The following is a 17,452-nucleotide window of genomic DNA, read 5'->3' as shown; positions in this document are numbered from 1 at the left end:
ATGCGGAATCCTCCAACAAGGATTTATGGGAAACCTAGGGAATTTGGCAAAGTTTAGCTGGATTTTGCAACCCTAGAACTACAAAGACTGCTTCATGTTACCTCAAACCACAAGACTGCTTCTAAAGCCTACCTTATCCTCAGCCAGAGACAGTCATCCTAGATGATAAAGCAGGGTCCTTGAGAAAAGCAACATGACTTCAGCACAGTCCAAAAGTCATTTGACATTGTCTTGTACAGTCTTTATCTCTGGTTAATGTCGCAGAGCTATGGGCCATTGGAGGTAGAGAGCTGTGTGAAGCGTTAGCTAGCTATTGGCTCGTCCATATTTTGACAATCACACCCAGTATGATTATTGAGAGGAAGAAATGCTTTCTCTCTGCTATATAATCAATAAGCTGATCAAACAGCATGCTCATTTCACAGGTGCACCTTGTGCTGGGGACATTCTAAAATGTAGTTGTCACACAACACAATGCCACAGATCAAATCAAAATCAAATCAAATTTATTTATATAGCCCTTCGTACATCAGCTGTTATCTCAAAGTGCTGTACAGAAACCCAGCCTAAAACCCCAAACAGCAAGCAATGCAGGTGTAGAAGCACGGTGGCTAGGAAAAACTCCATAGAAAGGCCAAAACCTATGAAGAAACCAAGAGAGGAACCAGGCTATGTGGGGTGGCCAGTCCTCTTCTGGCTGTGCCGAGTGGAGATTATAACAGAACATGGCCAACATGTTCAAATGTTCATAAATGACCAGCATGGTCCAATAATAATAAGGCAGAACAGTTGAAACTGGAGCAGGAGCACGGCCAGGTGGACTGGGGACAGCAAGGAGTCATCATGTCAGGTAGTCCTGAGGCATGGTCCTAGGGCTCAGGTCCTCCGAGAGAGGGAAAAAAAGAGAGAATTAGAGAGAGCACACTTAGATTCACACAGGGCACCGAATAGGACGGGAGAAGTACTCCAGATATAACAAACTGACCCTAGCCCCCCGACACATAAACTACTGCAGCATAAATACTGGAGGCTGAGACAGGAGGGGTGTCTCTTTTGAGGAAGCGTGTAATTGGCAGGCAGACTGAGTGCAGGAATATCCACCAGCTCCAACGTCATTTTTGAGAATTTGGCAGAACGTCCAATCAGCCTCACAACCGCAGACCATGTGTAGCCATGCCAGCACAGGGAGACAGTGTGTTTCAGTTCACACCAAAATCTAGCAACTTTGCACAGCCATTGAAGAGGACAACATTCCACATGCCACAATCAACGGCCTGATCAACTATATCGAAGGAGATGTGTCAATGAATTGAATGAGTGTGTGTTTTTTCAGAAAATCACAGAAATCTCGCATAGCTCGGAAACACGATTCAAAAAGATTCGTCTGAACAAGTTGCAACAGGATCTGTAACTTAAAAAAAAAAAATTCTGTCTGGATAAATGGCTGGTTCTTTTTTTATTAACATCGTAGGTTCATTTACTTTGATGTGAAGCGGATAGATTATTGCTCTATTTTCATTTTTGACCTTCAATCACATTGAGGCCTGGACGCCATCTTGTTCGGGGCCAACTGCCCATTATGCCAAACCTATGCTCACCAAGTTTCGTCTTCGAAGTATTTTCCGTTTAGGAGATAAGGCCACGTCGTGATTGGTGATGTTTTGTACATTTGTAATATGATTCCACTCGCCCTCTTGTGGGATTTAACGGGACAGCGAAAAAATGACCAAAATTTGGGTGGAGAAAAAATGTTCATTTACTTTTTTGGAGAGGTTTCCATAGGAAGCTGAAAGTAAACACATATTAAAGACACTCAGAGCCTGCAATGGCATTACCATAATCTCTAGGCTGTGCCGAGTTCAACGAGAAGCCCCGCTAGACCGTAGCTTGCTCGGTCTGAGCTCATAATGAAGCCTGGCCCTAAATTGCAGGGGCTTTTGGGTGACAGCGGGAGAACATTTAGGGTTAGAAGCACAATTCTACCTCGGGAACATTCCTGAGGTCCCCCGATCGGTGCAAGCCTAAACTTGACCATGTGGCATTAACCCTTAAAAGTTAAAAGAAGGTGTTTACATCAAACAGTTTTCAATGACTTCTCTCCCCATAGTAATACACTGCCTGCACCACTAAATTCAACCTGAAGCCCATGTGGGTTATGAATGCCTTATGAACCTGTCTTCCATGACAATCCATCAGGCCACTATGAGGTCTACCTGTGTTGATTCTAAGCTTCCTGGAGCAACCGGAAGTGGTTAAAATCACCCCAAAATTGTCTTGCCATACCCAACCTGCAGTTTGTGAGAAATAGTGCATTCAACCCTGTGTAAATCAGTCAGTTCTTAATGTATAGACTACTCAAATGAGGATATGTTTTAGCTTCCTGTGTCAACCAGAAGTGCCTTTAATTGGGGTCACAGTCTCTGTTTCGAAGGATTAAAAAAGTCCTACCTTTCCAAAACTTCATTTGTGTGACTAGGTAACCCTCATGAACTGTAAATCAGTCATTCCTCCCAAATGCTGTCAATGAAAAGCTCTCACACACACACACACACACACACACACACACACACACACACACACACACACACACACACACACACACACACACACACACACACACACACACACACACACACACACACACACACACACACACACACAAAGAAAAAACTCTGACGTTTCCAAAACTGCAAAGATATTAGCTGTGAGTGCCCCAGAACTAATGCTACAGGCGAAACCATGATGAAATTTCATACAGGAAATGGTCCAGAATTTGAATGCCCTGTGTTCCAATGTCTCCTTATATGGCTGTGAATGCGCCATGAATGAGCCTGCACTTTCTGTCGTTTCACAAAGGTGTCTGCAGCATTGTGACGTATTTGTAGGCATATCATTGGAAGATTGACCATAAGAGACTACATTTACCAGGTGTCCGCCCGGTGTCCTCCGTCGAAATTATTGCGTAATCTCCAGCTCCAGATTTTATTTGAATGCTTTTCTTGTTTTTGTGAAAATGTTGCATGCTGAATGCTTGGCTTAATGCTATGCTAGCTATCAATACTCTTACACAAATGCTTGTTAAGCTATGGTTCAAAAGCATATTTTGAAAATCTGAGATGACAGTGTTGTTAACAAAAGGCTAAGCTTGAGAGCAAATATATTTATTTCATTTGCGATTTTCATGAATAGTTAACGTTGCGTTATGGTAATGAGCTTGAGGCTATAACTAGGATCCCGGATACGGAATTGCTCGTCGCAACAGGCTAAAGACACACAGAGCCATGGCATTTCCATATTCTCAAGGCCGTGCAGAGTTCAAAGAGATGCCCCGCTTGACCGTAGGCCCACAATTAAGCCTGGCCCTAAATTTCATTTGCTTTTGGGTGACAGTGAGAGAACCGTTAGGGTGAGAAGCACAATTCGACCTCAGGTATGTTCCTGAGGTCCTCCCGATCTGTGCAAGCCTGACCTTAACCATGTAGCATTAACCTTTAACAGTTAATCAGGGTTTCTTGATCTCACAGATTACAATGACATCTCTCCTTATAGGAAGGAATACATTGCCTGCTCCCCTAAATTCGACCTAGAGCCTATGTGGGTTAATATGGCCTTATGAACCTGTCTTCGATGTCAATCTATCAGGCCACTATGAGGTCTATCTGTGTCGATTCTAAGCTTCCTCGAGAAACAGGAAGTGGTTAAAATCACCCTAAAATGTTTTTGATAGAAATTGTGCATTCGACCCTGTGTAAATCAGTCAGTTCTTAATGTAAAGACTTAAAAGTCAGGATTCTGTAACAATATACCCCAATGAGGATATGGGTTTACTTTTAGCTTCCTGTGCCAACCGGAAGTGCCATAATTGGTGGCATAGGGGCTGTTTCAAAGTGTTAAAAAAGTCAGATCTTTTCAAAACTTCATATGTGTGATTAGGCAACCCTCATGAACTGTAAATCAGTCATGTCTCCCATAAAATGTCCAAGAACCCCCCACGTTCAGCTGAAACGGTGGCGCAGGGAATGCAAAAATACTTAGAAATATTTAACCTCCACACATTAACAAGTCCAATACCTCAAATGAAAGATAAACAAATTGTTCATCTACCCAGCGTGTCAGATTTTTTAAATGTTTTACGGCGAACACACAGAACATATTTATGTTAGAGCACCACCAAAACAAAGACAAAAGGCAGCCATTTTGTACCACAAAAGATAAAATGACAAAAAGCAGGATAAAAAAAAAATCATTCACTAACCTCTTGAAAATCTTCATCAGATGATAGTCATATGACATGTTACACAGTACATTTATGTTTTGTTCGATAATATGCATTTTATATCCATAAATCTCGGTTTACATTGACGCCATGTTCAGAAAATTCTCAAAAATGTCCGGAGGAATTATAGAAACCTACGCCAGATAACAGAAATACTCATCATAAACTTTGACTAAAGATACATGTTCTACATATAATTAAAAAGATACACTGGTTCTTAATTCAACCGCTGTGTCACATTTTTTTTAACGTTACGGAAAAAGCCTACCATGCAATAATCTGAGACGGCGCTCAGACGTAACAATATTTCTCCGCTATGTTGGAGTCAACAGAAATACAAAATTACAACATAAATATTCCCTTACCTTTGATGGTCTTCGATCAGAATGTAGTGCAAGGAGCCCTACTTCAACAATAAATCGTTTTGTTTCATAATGTTCAATTCTAGTGTCCATGTATCAGCATCTGCTACCACTTTCAGCTCAGATGCCCAAAAAATGACTTCTGGTCCAGGATAATTTTGCATCAAAACTTCCAAATTACATATTACAGGTCGACGAAACTGGTCAAACTAAGTGCAGAATCAATCTTCAGGATGTTATAAACGTACAAAACTAATGGCATTCCAACCGGGCAATCCTAGTTCATCTCGGGCTGATTGGAACAGACGAAGCACTCCAAACGCATATGCGCTTTCAAGCACATGAATCTTTTGCGACACTGTAGTAATTTCCTTCCCATTAGGTCAAAGTTCACAGCAAATGCTCCATTGTACTTTCTACTGAATGAGGACATCTAGTGGAAGACATAGGAAGTGTTTCCAGATCCATAACTTGTTGGGTAGGGAGGGGGCGATGAAGTCAAAGTTGCCCCAACTTTCAGGATTCCAAAACTAGTTTGGAAGATCGCCTGCCCTGTGAGTTCTGTTATACTCACATACATAATTCAAACGGTTTTAGAAGCTTCAGAGTGTTATCTATCCAATAATAATGATAATAATATGCATATATTGGCAATTTAGGACAGATTTTGATGCAGTTCTGTAACGACGTTCGTCAGTTGAAGGAGAGTCGGACCGAAATGCAGCTTGGTGGTTACTCATGTTCTTTAATGAAGAATATAGCGATACATGGAATAACTAAATAAAATACAAAACAACAAACGGAACGTGAAAAACCTATCTGGTGAACACTACACAGAGACAGGAACAATCACCCACGAAATACACAGTGAAACCCCGGCTACCTAAATATGGTTCCCAATCAGAGACAACGAGAATCACCTGACTCTGATTGAGAACCGCCTCAGGCAGCCAAACCTATGCTACACCCCTACTCAGCCGCAATCCCAATGCCTACAAAACCCCAATACGTCAACACAATAAACCCATGTCACACCCTGGCCTGAACAAATAATTAAAGAAAACACAAAATACTAAGACCAAGGCGTGACAAGTTCACTATGGGCACGCAATTCATCCAAAGTGGAAATACTGCCCCCTATCCATAACAAGTTAGAACCGTCAGACCTAGAGTTCTGAAACTTTAAAAACCTGTTCTACAGCTCAGGTCGATAGTGCGTGGTGAGTTATGTGGCTCTAGAAGTTTCCTTGACCGAGAAACAGCCTCGTACATTTGCAATGACTTCAATTCATTTTGACCATTACGGAAATGACGACATTTAGAAAAGTCCCAGAGTTGCAAGACTGGGTCCATTGAAACCGGCTCGGCCCATAGAGACAGACCCCAACGTTTCTGTCCGATAGCTCATTCAAGGACCCCGTAGCAAGGCATGGAAAAAAAGTGGATTTTCAGCACCAATTAAGGTCTTGCCGAATGACCTATCGAGCCGAAACTTGGGATTCGGGGATGCCTCAACTAGGCCTATACACAATGTCAGAACTGAACCTGCAGCTAGAACATAACTATGTGTTTTACGTTTTTATTATGGTTTGAACAGAAGGCGCTGTGAATTTTGGGCCTGCTCTGAAATATGTGATAGTTGGCTTCTAATCGAGTTGGAAAAAGTGGGTGTGGTGTCAGTTTGTATCAGTTGGGTGTCAGAATGACATCTAATTGACTGATGGAAGGTGACTTGCTGACTGACTTTTGTCCATTTGCAATATGTTTAAACAGTGAGGTACCATCACCAAAATGACGTTCTGAAATCAACACCAACGAGCGATGGAGAGGAACCAGAATCACTGCCCGGCCATCCCGAGTTCATCGGGCCAGTCAATTTTGCATTTCTGCAGTATTTTTAAGCATGACAAATTTGTGATGGTAAATGCACATTGAAACATACTGCAAATGCACAGCCGTGCACCTGGTGATTGGAACGGGTTACCAGGAGCACATTCTTTAAATGGTTTTAAATGCCATTACGGGGTAGCAAGGGGTCCACGGTTGGGTAGGGAGCACCACCCACCCGTGCCTCTGGCCACTTAAATAAACTGACTTAATAAAGGTATCACTAGTCACTTTTAATAACGCCACTTTAATCATGTTTACATATCCTACATTACTCATCTCATATGTATATACTCTATTCTACACCATCTACTGCATCTTGCCTATGACGCACGCCATCGCTCATCCATATTTTTATATGTACATATTCTTATTCATCCCTTTATATTTGTGTGTATTTGTGTGTATAAGGTAGTTGTTCTTGTATAAGGTAGTTGAAATTGTTGGATTACTTACTTAGTTCGATTTTACTGCATAGTCAGAACTAGAAGCACAAGCATTTCTCTACACTCGCATTAACATCTGCTAACAATGTGTATGTGACCAATAACATTTGATTTAAATTTTTGCAAACAATGAACAAAACAAACAAATTCTGTCAAGATAATAAATTGTACCTGTTAAATCACGTAAAAGCCAAGAGAGAAATTACACAACATATTTCACAAGCAGCAACTTTTCAGTAGATATGAAACACTTTTTCCCCAAACATTGTAACCAAAATGTATTCCAAAAGCTATATTTAAATGAAGTACTACAGAACCCACAGAGGAGACAACGCCATAGCTGCCAGCTCGCTAACTTAGGCTGCTTTTACACAGGCAGACAAATTCAGATCCTTTTTTACTCATTTGTCTTTTGACCAATCACATCAGATTTTTCAAATCAGCTCTTTTTCAGAGCAGATCTGATTTGTCAAAAGATTAATTAGTGAAAAACAAGATCAGAATTGTGCTGCCTGTGTAAACACTGCCTTGAGTTGTTGATATATCAGCTGAGTGTATATTTATAGCCTGAACAGCCAGTTGTCATCACTGTTTGATTGATTGATCATGTTCATCTGCATGTCATTGTGGTGTCATAATGTTAGCCCTCTTTGTGTGAATTTCAAAAGTCTTTCCTTAACTCTTCGCGTCCTCTGTCCTCACCTTGGTTGTTTTAAAATCTGTCCGCTCCACAAAGACATACAGCTGAGAATGATCAATCAATAAGCCAGTGATTGGATGGCAACTGCAGGTTCAGGCAATAAATGCACACCACGCTGGTATGTCAACTAAGCATGGCAGTAAGGCACTGAGAGTATTGGAGTATTGCTTTGTCTGGGCTGTTGGTGGTTTAAGGCTTTGATATGGCTTTTGGAATTAGTTTGGGGTAAGATTCTTTGACCAATGTGTTTCAGGTCAACTGCAAGGTTGCTGCTTGTATTTGGAATGCTGATGTGTAATGGCAACTTCTTTTCTTGACAGGATTGTGTTCCTTTGCTCATTGTTTGCAGAACACTCAAGTTTTACATGGGCTCCACGTGGTAAGGCATGAACACAAAATGTTGTCACTTTTGTGAGACCAACCTTCAAGTTTGGCACTGAATCTATAACTTCCCTTCTGTTTAGATGCCCAGAGATTAAGAGGCTATGGGTTTTCTGGCTCTTCCAGAATGGAAGTTGAGCAGAGGCAAACAGGTGGCAGCTATCCCCAGGATCAATTCAGACCAGCCTCTCACACTTCTGGTTCGGTCCAGAGTGAAGCTACTTACCGCGGGACTGGATACAACACACTCGGAGGCTTTGCTCCAAGCTCCCTCCAGCCAGCCCCAAGGGGCTCTGGATCTATCCCCAGCAGCTTTACCTCCGCCCAGACAAAGGGTAAGAGGACCCGTGCCAAGAATACTGACATTAGACTCTCTGGTTCTATAGCCAGTGGATCCTCTGTCACCCACAACAAGCATCAAACCAAGGCCAGTAGAACCTATGGTCAAAGTGTCACTGACCCCAGTGCATTAAGGCCAGTTTCAAGTTGGGAGGTAAAGAGAATCCAGGCCAACACTCTTCGTACTGTACAGCCTCACTCCGGCAGCTCTGGACTAGTCCAGAATCCTGATGTTGTGTTTAATGTCCAGAGTAGAACTGCCTCTAACCTGAAACCATCTACTCCTAACTATGGCTCTACCCAGAGTGAATTCAAGTTCTCCACCTCCAGACAACCCAACCAAGGCCTTGTCCAGACTCTGAGTAGAGGAGCCCCCAGCCTCTATGGTCAAACTGCCACCCACACCACCTCCCTCACCCACTATGTCCAGGACCTGAAGCAAGGGAGCAGCTTCCCTTCCCTGGCTTTCAAGGGACCAATGGAGATCTCTGCCCGGTCAATTTCCACTCCTGACCGTGAAGTTCCCTCAAGTGGTTCTTCACAAACTTCATTTAGACCAGGTCCTCTGAGTTTTGGTTCTACTGAAGGTGGTAGTGCAACAAAAAGCTACAAACCTAGCTTCTCCCAAGATGTCATGCAATACCAGAGCAACTCTGCCAGTAGAAGTGTTTCAACTTCCAATCAATATGCCCAAACCTCTGGCCAGAGAATAGATGGAGCCTCTACCTCAAGTCGCGGCATGCCTACTTCTAGCCTGGCCTCTCGCTCCAGTCTTTTTCACCCCAGCTCTACAGCTCGTGGAAACTCCTATGGCGCCTACAAGCCTGGCTCTGACCTTGGTGCAACACCAAGCCAAAGCCTGTTTACCTCTAACCAAGGTGGAAGGGGTTCAACATACAGCCAGAATCTCCTTGCAAAACCTGCCCAAGGGAAGTACGGACAAATGTCTGCTCAGTGGGGGAGCTACAGGCCCAGCTATGCTGCCAGTAGTGGGCCAGTCTCCAGCCTCTTCAGTTCTACCCAGGCTGCCAGTTCAACATTCATCCAGAATGCTCCTGCCACAGCCCAGAAGCCAAGTGGCTCTAAACCTGTCCCCAGTCAACGCTATTTGTTCAATGCAGTGAAGTCCAACACTAGCTCTGCCAGACGTCCCACCCAGAGCCTCTTGTCTAGCAGCTATGGCCCTACCCAGAGCAGGACCAGCAGTGCCAGCTCGATCAACCCTCGCCACTTTGCCCTGACCATCATGCACAGCATCCCAGAATTGTACGGCGGATCTACAATCCACCGGCTCAAAGACCTTACTCGGTAGGAGTAGTGCCTCCCCTATCCACTCAACCCAGCTCTTCAAGTGTCAGCAAGCCACAGCCAAACCACTATCTGCCAAGCAGAAAGGCCCTAGCACAACCTAAATTGAGTCCAGAGCTTTAGGGAGTCCAGAACATGACGAAGTGGGATCTGTAGCCACCAGTTGAGGTGAGATTTCAGTTTCTCTGTATTTTTATGCCATTTGGGCTGTGTAGGTTTACATAGGCAGTTCATTGATCTTTTTGCGATTGGCTTAGTCAAAAGATCGGAATTTGGCTGCCTTGGCACCTGTCTTTGCTTTCATGTATGCTTGTTACTAATCTTTTTGTCTTCTAGGTTCTGTGACCTGGAAGTGTTGTCAGGACTTCTCTACTTCAATTGTTTTAAATAAAATGTATTAATACATATTGGTCTTTATCTAAGTGTTTTCAGACAAATGTTTTGAATGCCGCCAAAAGGGATGTCAGTGTTGTGGTAACTAGGTTGCTTGTTCCAGTAGAAGAAATGTTGGCTCTCTGGCATTTGACAGGATCTTTTGCATCACTGGACCTCTGCAATCAATGAGCCTGAATCAGAGTTTTGGGCCTGATGCCCTTAATATTAATGGTGACTCTAATGCACTTGCTTTCTATCTCACTAAACCCTCTGAAAGTTCTCTGAAGTATTTAATTAACAGTTAAAACAAGGTGTTTACATCAAACTGACTTCTCTCACCATAGGAATACATTGCATGCACCCCTAAATTCAACCTGTGGGTTATGAATGCCGTATGAACCTGTCTTCGATGACAATCCATCAGGCCACAATGACGTCTACCTGTGATTCTAAGCTTTCTGAATTAACCTCAGACTCTAGGGGCAGTATTTCATTTTTTGGATAAAAAGACGTGCCCGTTTTAAGCGCAGTATTTTGTCACAAAGATGCTCGACTATGCATGGAATTGATAGCTTTGGAAAGAAAACACACTGACGTTTCCAGAACTGCAAAGATTTTCACTGAGTGCCCTAGAACAAAAGCTTCGGGCAAAACCAAGATGTTTCTGCAACCAGGAAATGAACAGGATTTCTGAGGCTACGTTTTGCATTATCTCCTTATATGGCTGTGAATGCGACAGGAATGAGCCTATCGTTTCCCCAAGGGGTCTGGAGCATTGTGACGTATTTGCAGGCATATCATTGGAAGATTGACCATAAGAGACTACATTAAAGAACATATCCGATGTAAACAAATTGAGTGGTCATGTGATGAACTAGAATGTATCGGCCTGAACGTTACACTGTCTCCCCAAATGTCTTTTACCCTCATTGGAATGTATAGGCCACCTTCCACCAAAAGTGTGTTTTTTGATCAGTTTAATACCATGCTTAGGGAATGTGATTTTGGGAAAGAGGTCATCTTATGAAGACAAGTGTTGTAGGAAAACCCTCAAACGGATCACTAATACCTTTGACCTTACACAGCTAGTTAAAGGGCCAACCAGGGTGACTTGTTGCTCTAAAACACAGATTGATTTGGTGTTCAGTAATAAACCAGAGAGAGTGACTAAATCATTCAATATGGTTACTGGGCTGTCTGATCATAATCTGACACTTATAGCCAGAAAGCTGTCTAAGAGCAGGTTTAACCTCTCTACTGTTAGAAAGCCGGATCAACTCGGAATACCTAAGAGTGAATTAAACTATTTTGAAAAAGCAATTAAGGGAATAAACTGGAATGATCTCTTGTCCTATACAGACGTGGAAGCTGATAGTCAGGTTTTTCTATCCACAATCCAGACTACAATAAATGGCTTCCTAAAGAAAATCAAATCCAAACCTGGCCAAAAGAGCACTCTTCCTTGGCTAAATGGAGAAATCTGGAAATTGATGAAAGAACGAGATTATGCTCTAAAAACAAAAATCTAAATTAGAGCATGACAGACGTAGGTTTACCATGCTGAGAAATAAGGTGATAAAAGAAATCAGACAGGCCAAGGCAAACTTTTTTATTAACATAATTGGTGAAGCAAAGGGAAATTCTAAATTGATATGGGAGAATCTAAAAAAGTTAACATGGAAAGACCATAGTAACACTGCAAAAAGACTAGAAATCATGGTGAATAACAATCTAACACAGGGTGCAGTTGAAATAGCAACAGCCTTCAATTCCTACTTTATTGACTCTGTCAGGTTACTGACACAGAACCCCTCCACTGATTTCTTGGGCTCAGTGCTAGTGAATGACACTCAACCTGTCTTCATCATAAGGGAGGTTTCTGAGTCAAAGGTGAACAAGGTGATTAGCTCACTAAAGAACTCTAAAGCCAAAGATGTGTTTGGGATGGACTCTACCTTTCTTAAAAACTACAAAGAGTCACTCATTGGCCCCATTACTAAGGTCACCAACACATCTATTGGTCTCGGTGTGTTTCAAGGGTATGGAAGTCGGCCATAATAACGGCCATCTTTAAATCAGGCGACCCTGCTGACGTGAGTAACTACAGGCCCATTAGTATACTACCTGTGGTGTCAAAGGTTGTTGAAAAGTGTGTAGCAGAACAACTGATTAACCACCTCAACAACAGCCCCTTCACATTACACTCCATGCAGTTTGGCTTCAGAGCGAAACACTCCACATAAACGGCCAACTGCTTTCTTCTGGAAAATGTGAAGTCCAAGATGGACAAAGGGGTGCTGTTGGGGCTGTGTTTCTGGACCTAAGGAAGGCTTTTGATACTGTTAACCATGAGATTCTCATCACAAAATTGTCCAAGTTCAACTTTTCCCCTGATGCCTTGAGATGGATGAAATCATACCTTGAAGGCAGAACTCAGTGTGTCAGAGTGAGCAATGAGCTGTCGCCCACTCGTAGCTATGATGTGTGCGTGCCCCAAGGGTCAATACTGGGGCCCCTCCTGTTCAGCCTGTACATTAATGATCTGCCTTCTGTATGTACTGGGTCTGAAGTTCAAATGTATGCAGATGATACAGTGATATATGTGCATGCAAAGAGCAAACAACAAGCTGCACAAGAACTCACTACTGTAATGGTCCAGGTTACAAAGTGGCTCTGTGACTCGTGTTTGCATCTCAATGTGAAAAAAACTGTTTGCATGTTCTTCACAAAGAGGGCAACAGATGCTACTGAGCCAGATGTCTATGTGTCAGGGGAGAAGCTCCAGGTGGTATCCGATTTTAAGTACCTTGGCATCATACTTGATTCCAACCTCTCTTTTAAAAAGCATGTGAAAAAGGTAATTCAAATAACTAAATTCAATCTAGCTAATTTCCGATTTATACGAAATTGTTTGACTACAGAGGTAGCAAAACTGTACTTCAAATCTATGATACTCCCCCACTTAACATACTGCTTGACTAGTTGGGCCCAAGCTTGCTGTACAACATTAAAACCTATTCAGTCTGTCTACAAACAGGCTCTCAAAGTGCTTGATAGGAAGCCCAATAGCCATCATCATTGTCACATCCTTAGAAAACATGAGCTCTTGAGTTGGGAAAATCTTGTGCAATACACCGACGCATGTCTTGTATTCAAGATCCTTAATGGCCTGGCTCCCCCTCCACTCAATATTTTTGTTAAACAGAAAACCCAGACATATGGCAGCAGATCCACAAGGTCTGCCATGAGAGGTGACTGTATAGTTCCCCTAAGGAAAAGCACCTTTAGTAAATCTGCATTCTCTGTGAGAGCTTCCCATGTCTGGAATACACTGCCATCAGACACACATAACTGCACCACATATCACACTTTCACAAAATGCTTGAAGACATGGCTAAAGGTCAATCAGATTTGTGAACATGGTCCCTAGCTGTGCGTTGCCGCTTTCCATGTTGTCTGTTGCTTGTGAGGTATGGAAACACTTTGTTGCTTTTATGAATTTTGTCTTGCTGCTTTTTGTTCTATGTTGCTCTGTCTGTATGCTATGTCTTGCTTGTCCTATGTTGCTATGTTGCTATGTCTATGGTGCTATTGTCTATATTGTAATTGTTTTTAATAACCTGCCCAGGGACTGCGGTTGAAAATTAGCCGGCTGGCTAAAACCGGCACTTTTACTGAAACGTTGATTAATGTGCACTGTCCCTGTAAAAATAAAATAAACTAAACTAAATTTGCCAAGTGTCCGCACGGTGTCCTGCGTGGAAATTGGTGCGCAAAACTCAGCTGCTGGTATTTTTCCATGGGATTCTGAGAAAAACCATGCTTCCACGAATGGCATATCAATGAAGAGATATTTGACAAAACACCTTGAGGATTGATTCAAACAACGTTTGCCATGTTTCGGTCGATATTATGGAGTTAATTCGGAAAAAAGTTGAAGTGACTGAATTTTCAGTTCGTTTCGGTAGCCAAATGTGTAGTAACAAAACGGAGCGGTCCTACACAAAGAATCTGTCAGGAAAAACTGGACATCTGCTATGTAACTGAGAGTCTCCTCATTGAAACATCTGAAGTTCTTCAAAGGTAAATTATTTTATTTGATTCCTTTGCTGGTTTTTGTGAATATGTTGCGTGCTAAATGCTACGCTAAATGCTAAGCTAGCCATCAACACACTTACACAAATGATTGATTTTCTATGGTTCAAAAGCATATTTTGAAAATCTGAGATGACAGTGTTGTTAAGAAAAGGCTAAGCTTGAGAGCAGGCTTATTTCATTTCATTTGCGATTTTTAGAAATCGTTAACGTTGCGTTATGGTAATGAGCTTGAGGCTGTAGTCACGATACCGGATCCGGGATGGCTCGGCGCAAGAGGTTAACCGTAAGTGATTAAATTCACCCTAAAAGTGTTTTGACATACATAACCTGCAATTATCAAAATCACTGCATTCAACCCTGTGTCGATCAGTCAATTCTAAACATAAAGACTTAAAAGGATTCTGTAAGAGCCTACCACAATGAGGATATGTGTTCATGTTCAGCTTCCTGTGCCAACCGGAAGTGCCTTAAAATGGTGTCATAGGTCCTGTTTTTTTTAATGGTTAAAAAGGTCAGATCTTTGAAAACTTCATTTGTGGGATTTAGCATCGCTCATGAACTGTAAATCAGTCATTTTCCCCAACAGATGTCAAAGAAAAGCTCTCTCACACGCACAAACAGAACACACACACACACACAGCAAGGATGGAGTGACAAAGTGCGGTGCTTAAAGACACACAGAGCCTGCAATGGCATTACCGTAATCTCTCGGCTGTGCCGAGTTCAACGAGAAGCCCCGCTAGACTGTAGGCCCAAAATTAAGCCAGGCCCTAAATTTAATTTGCTTTTGCGTGACAGTGAGAGAACCGTTAGGGTGAGAAGCACAATTCGACCTCAGGTACGTTCCTGAGGTCCTCCCGATCTGTGCAAGCCTGACCTTAACCATGTAGCATTAACCTTTAACAGTTAATCAGGGTTTCTTGATCTCACAGATTACAATGACATCTCTCCTTATAGGAATACATTGCCTGCTCCCCTAAATTCGACCTAGAGCCTATGTGGGTTAATATGGCCTTATGAACCTGTCTTCGATGTCAATCTATCAGGCCACTATGAGGTCTATCTGTGTCGATTCTAAGCTTCCTCGAGAAACAGGAAGTGGTTAAAATCACCCTAAAAGTGTTTTTCCATACCTAACCTGATGTTTGAGAGGAATTGTGCATTCAACCCTGTGTAAATCAGTCAGTTCTTAACCTGTTAAGCCCACCCGACACGCAGGCGTCTCATCTAGCCATCTGGAAATGCGCTATGCTAATAGCACTTGTTAAAACTCAAACGTTCATTAAAACACACATGCAGGGTACACTCGTTGTGAATCCAGCCAACAAGTCAGATTTTTAAAATGCTTTTTGGCGAAAGCATGAGAAGCTATTATCTGATAGCATGCAACACCCCGAAATACCTGAAGGGGACGTAAACAAAATAATTAGCATAGCCGGCGCTACACAAAACGCAGAAATAAAATATAAAACATTCATTACCTTTGACGATCTTCTTTGTTGGCACTCCTAGATGTCTCGTAAACATCACTATTGGGTCTTTTTTTCGATTAAATCGGTCCATATATAGCCTAGATATCGATCTATGTAGACTGTGATAAACTTAAAAAAATAGCGTCTTATAACGTAACGTCATTTTTTTTTATTAAAAAAGTTGATGATAAACTTTCAACAAAACACTTCGAAATACTTTTGTAATGCAACTTTAGGTATTAGTAAACGTTAATAAGCGATCAAATTGATCACGAGGCGAAGTATATTCTTCAGCTGTCCGTCTGGAAACAATGTCCGGGTAAATCTCAACCAAAATATCCGGTCGGAGACCGGAAGAAATGCGCTGCCTTGCGTCTGTTTGACCAAGAAACAAATAGTAGGCAAATGACAAGACTCTAGACAACGTGTGGAAGCTTTAGGTATTGCAACCTCAGCCCCATTAAATGTGGTTCACCTTTATCAATTGGTTCAAGTCGCGCATGGATATATTTTTCCATTTTCAGTGATCAGATTTTCCTGCACTTTTTGATGAAACGCACATTCTGTTATAGTCACAGCCGTGATTTAACCAGTTTTATAAACGTCTGAGTGTTTTCTATCCACACATACTAATCATATGCATATACTATATTCCTGGCATGAGCAGCAGGGCGCTGAAATGTTGCGCGATTTTTAACAGAATGTTCGAAAAAGTAGGGGGTAGGAGTAACAGGTTTATCCTTTTATGGCTGCTGTCCCTGTACAGGGATCAACATCAGGGGACATTTCAGAGTGACAACTAATAGTACTCGATAAAACTCAAACTTTCATTAAAACACACATGCAGGGTACTCAATTAAAGCTACACTCGTTGTGAATCTAGCCAACATGTCAGATTTTTAAAATGCTTTTCGGCGTAAGCATGAGAAGCTATTATCTGATAGCATGCAACCCCCCAAAATACCCGAAGGGGCGTAAACAAAAGAAGTAGCGTAGCCAGCGCTACACAAAACGCAGAAATAAAATATAAAACATTCAGTACCTTTGACGAGCTTCTTTGTTGGCACTCCTATATGTCCCATAAACATCACAATTGGGTATTTTTTTTCGATTAAATCCGTCCATGTATACCCAAAATGTCCATTTATGAAGCCCGTCTGATCCAGGAAAAAACAGCTTTCCAAAACGCAATGTCATTTTGTAAAATAAAAAACGTTGCCTATAAACTGTGACAAAACACTTCAAACTACTTTTGTAATCCAACTTTAGGTATTAGTAAACGTTAATAATCGATCAAATTGATCACGGGGCGATCTGTATTCAATAGCAGCAAGTCTTAATCTTGGTCGATATTCTCTCTCTTCCTCCGGTGTACCCGATGACAGGAAGTGCCTACTCATTTCACCAAGGATTAACTTCAACCCAATTGCCAAGACTGGCGACATCGTGTGGAAGCTGTAGGCATTGTAAACTGGGCGGGATCTATTTTCCCTTGCCATAGACAATACAGGGTACTGGCGGAGGGATATTTTTTAAACAATTTTTTAACAGTTATCCTTGGGGTTTTGCCTGCTACACATGTTCCGTTATAGTCACAGACATGATTTAACCAGTTTTAGAAACTTGTGTTTTCTATCCACACATACTAATCATCCATATACTGTATTCCTGGCATGAGTAGCAGGACGTTGAAATTTTGCGCGATTTTTAACAAAAAGCTGAAAAAAATCACATGCTCTTTAATGTGTTAACTTTCAGCTTCCTATGGAAACCTCTCCAAAAAAGTAAATGAACATTTTTTCTCCACC

At 41.9% G+C, this 17,452-nt stretch overlaps 1 protein-coding gene across 1 annotated transcript in view; it reads left to right on the top strand.

Annotated features, from left to right (window-relative positions):
- Positions 1–7,734: 7,734 nt before the first annotated feature.
- The window catches only part of LOC127908591 (mucin-16-like), a 51,203-nt gene continuing 41,485 nt past the window's right edge, over positions 7,735–17,452 (top strand). The window contains exons 1-3 of the mRNA XM_052467145.1: positions 7,735–7,896; positions 7,992–8,050; positions 8,136–9,867. Coding sequence (XP_052323105.1) covers positions 7,874–7,896; positions 7,992–8,050; positions 8,136–9,703 — 1,650 coding nt within the window. The 5' untranslated portion in view covers positions 7,735–7,873 and the 3' untranslated portion in view covers positions 9,704–9,867. The remainder of the gene's footprint in view (positions 7,897–7,991; positions 8,051–8,135; positions 9,868–17,452) is intronic.

The sequence above is a fragment of the Oncorhynchus keta genome, chromosome 1, assembly GCF_023373465.1.
Source record: "Oncorhynchus keta strain PuntledgeMale-10-30-2019 chromosome 1, Oket_V2, whole genome shotgun sequence".
NCBI classification, from domain to species: domain Eukaryota; kingdom Metazoa; phylum Chordata; class Actinopteri; order Salmoniformes; family Salmonidae; genus Oncorhynchus; species Oncorhynchus keta.
The sequence above is the reverse complement of the archived record's forward strand: the minus strand, read 5'-3'. Positions and strand labels throughout refer to the sequence as shown.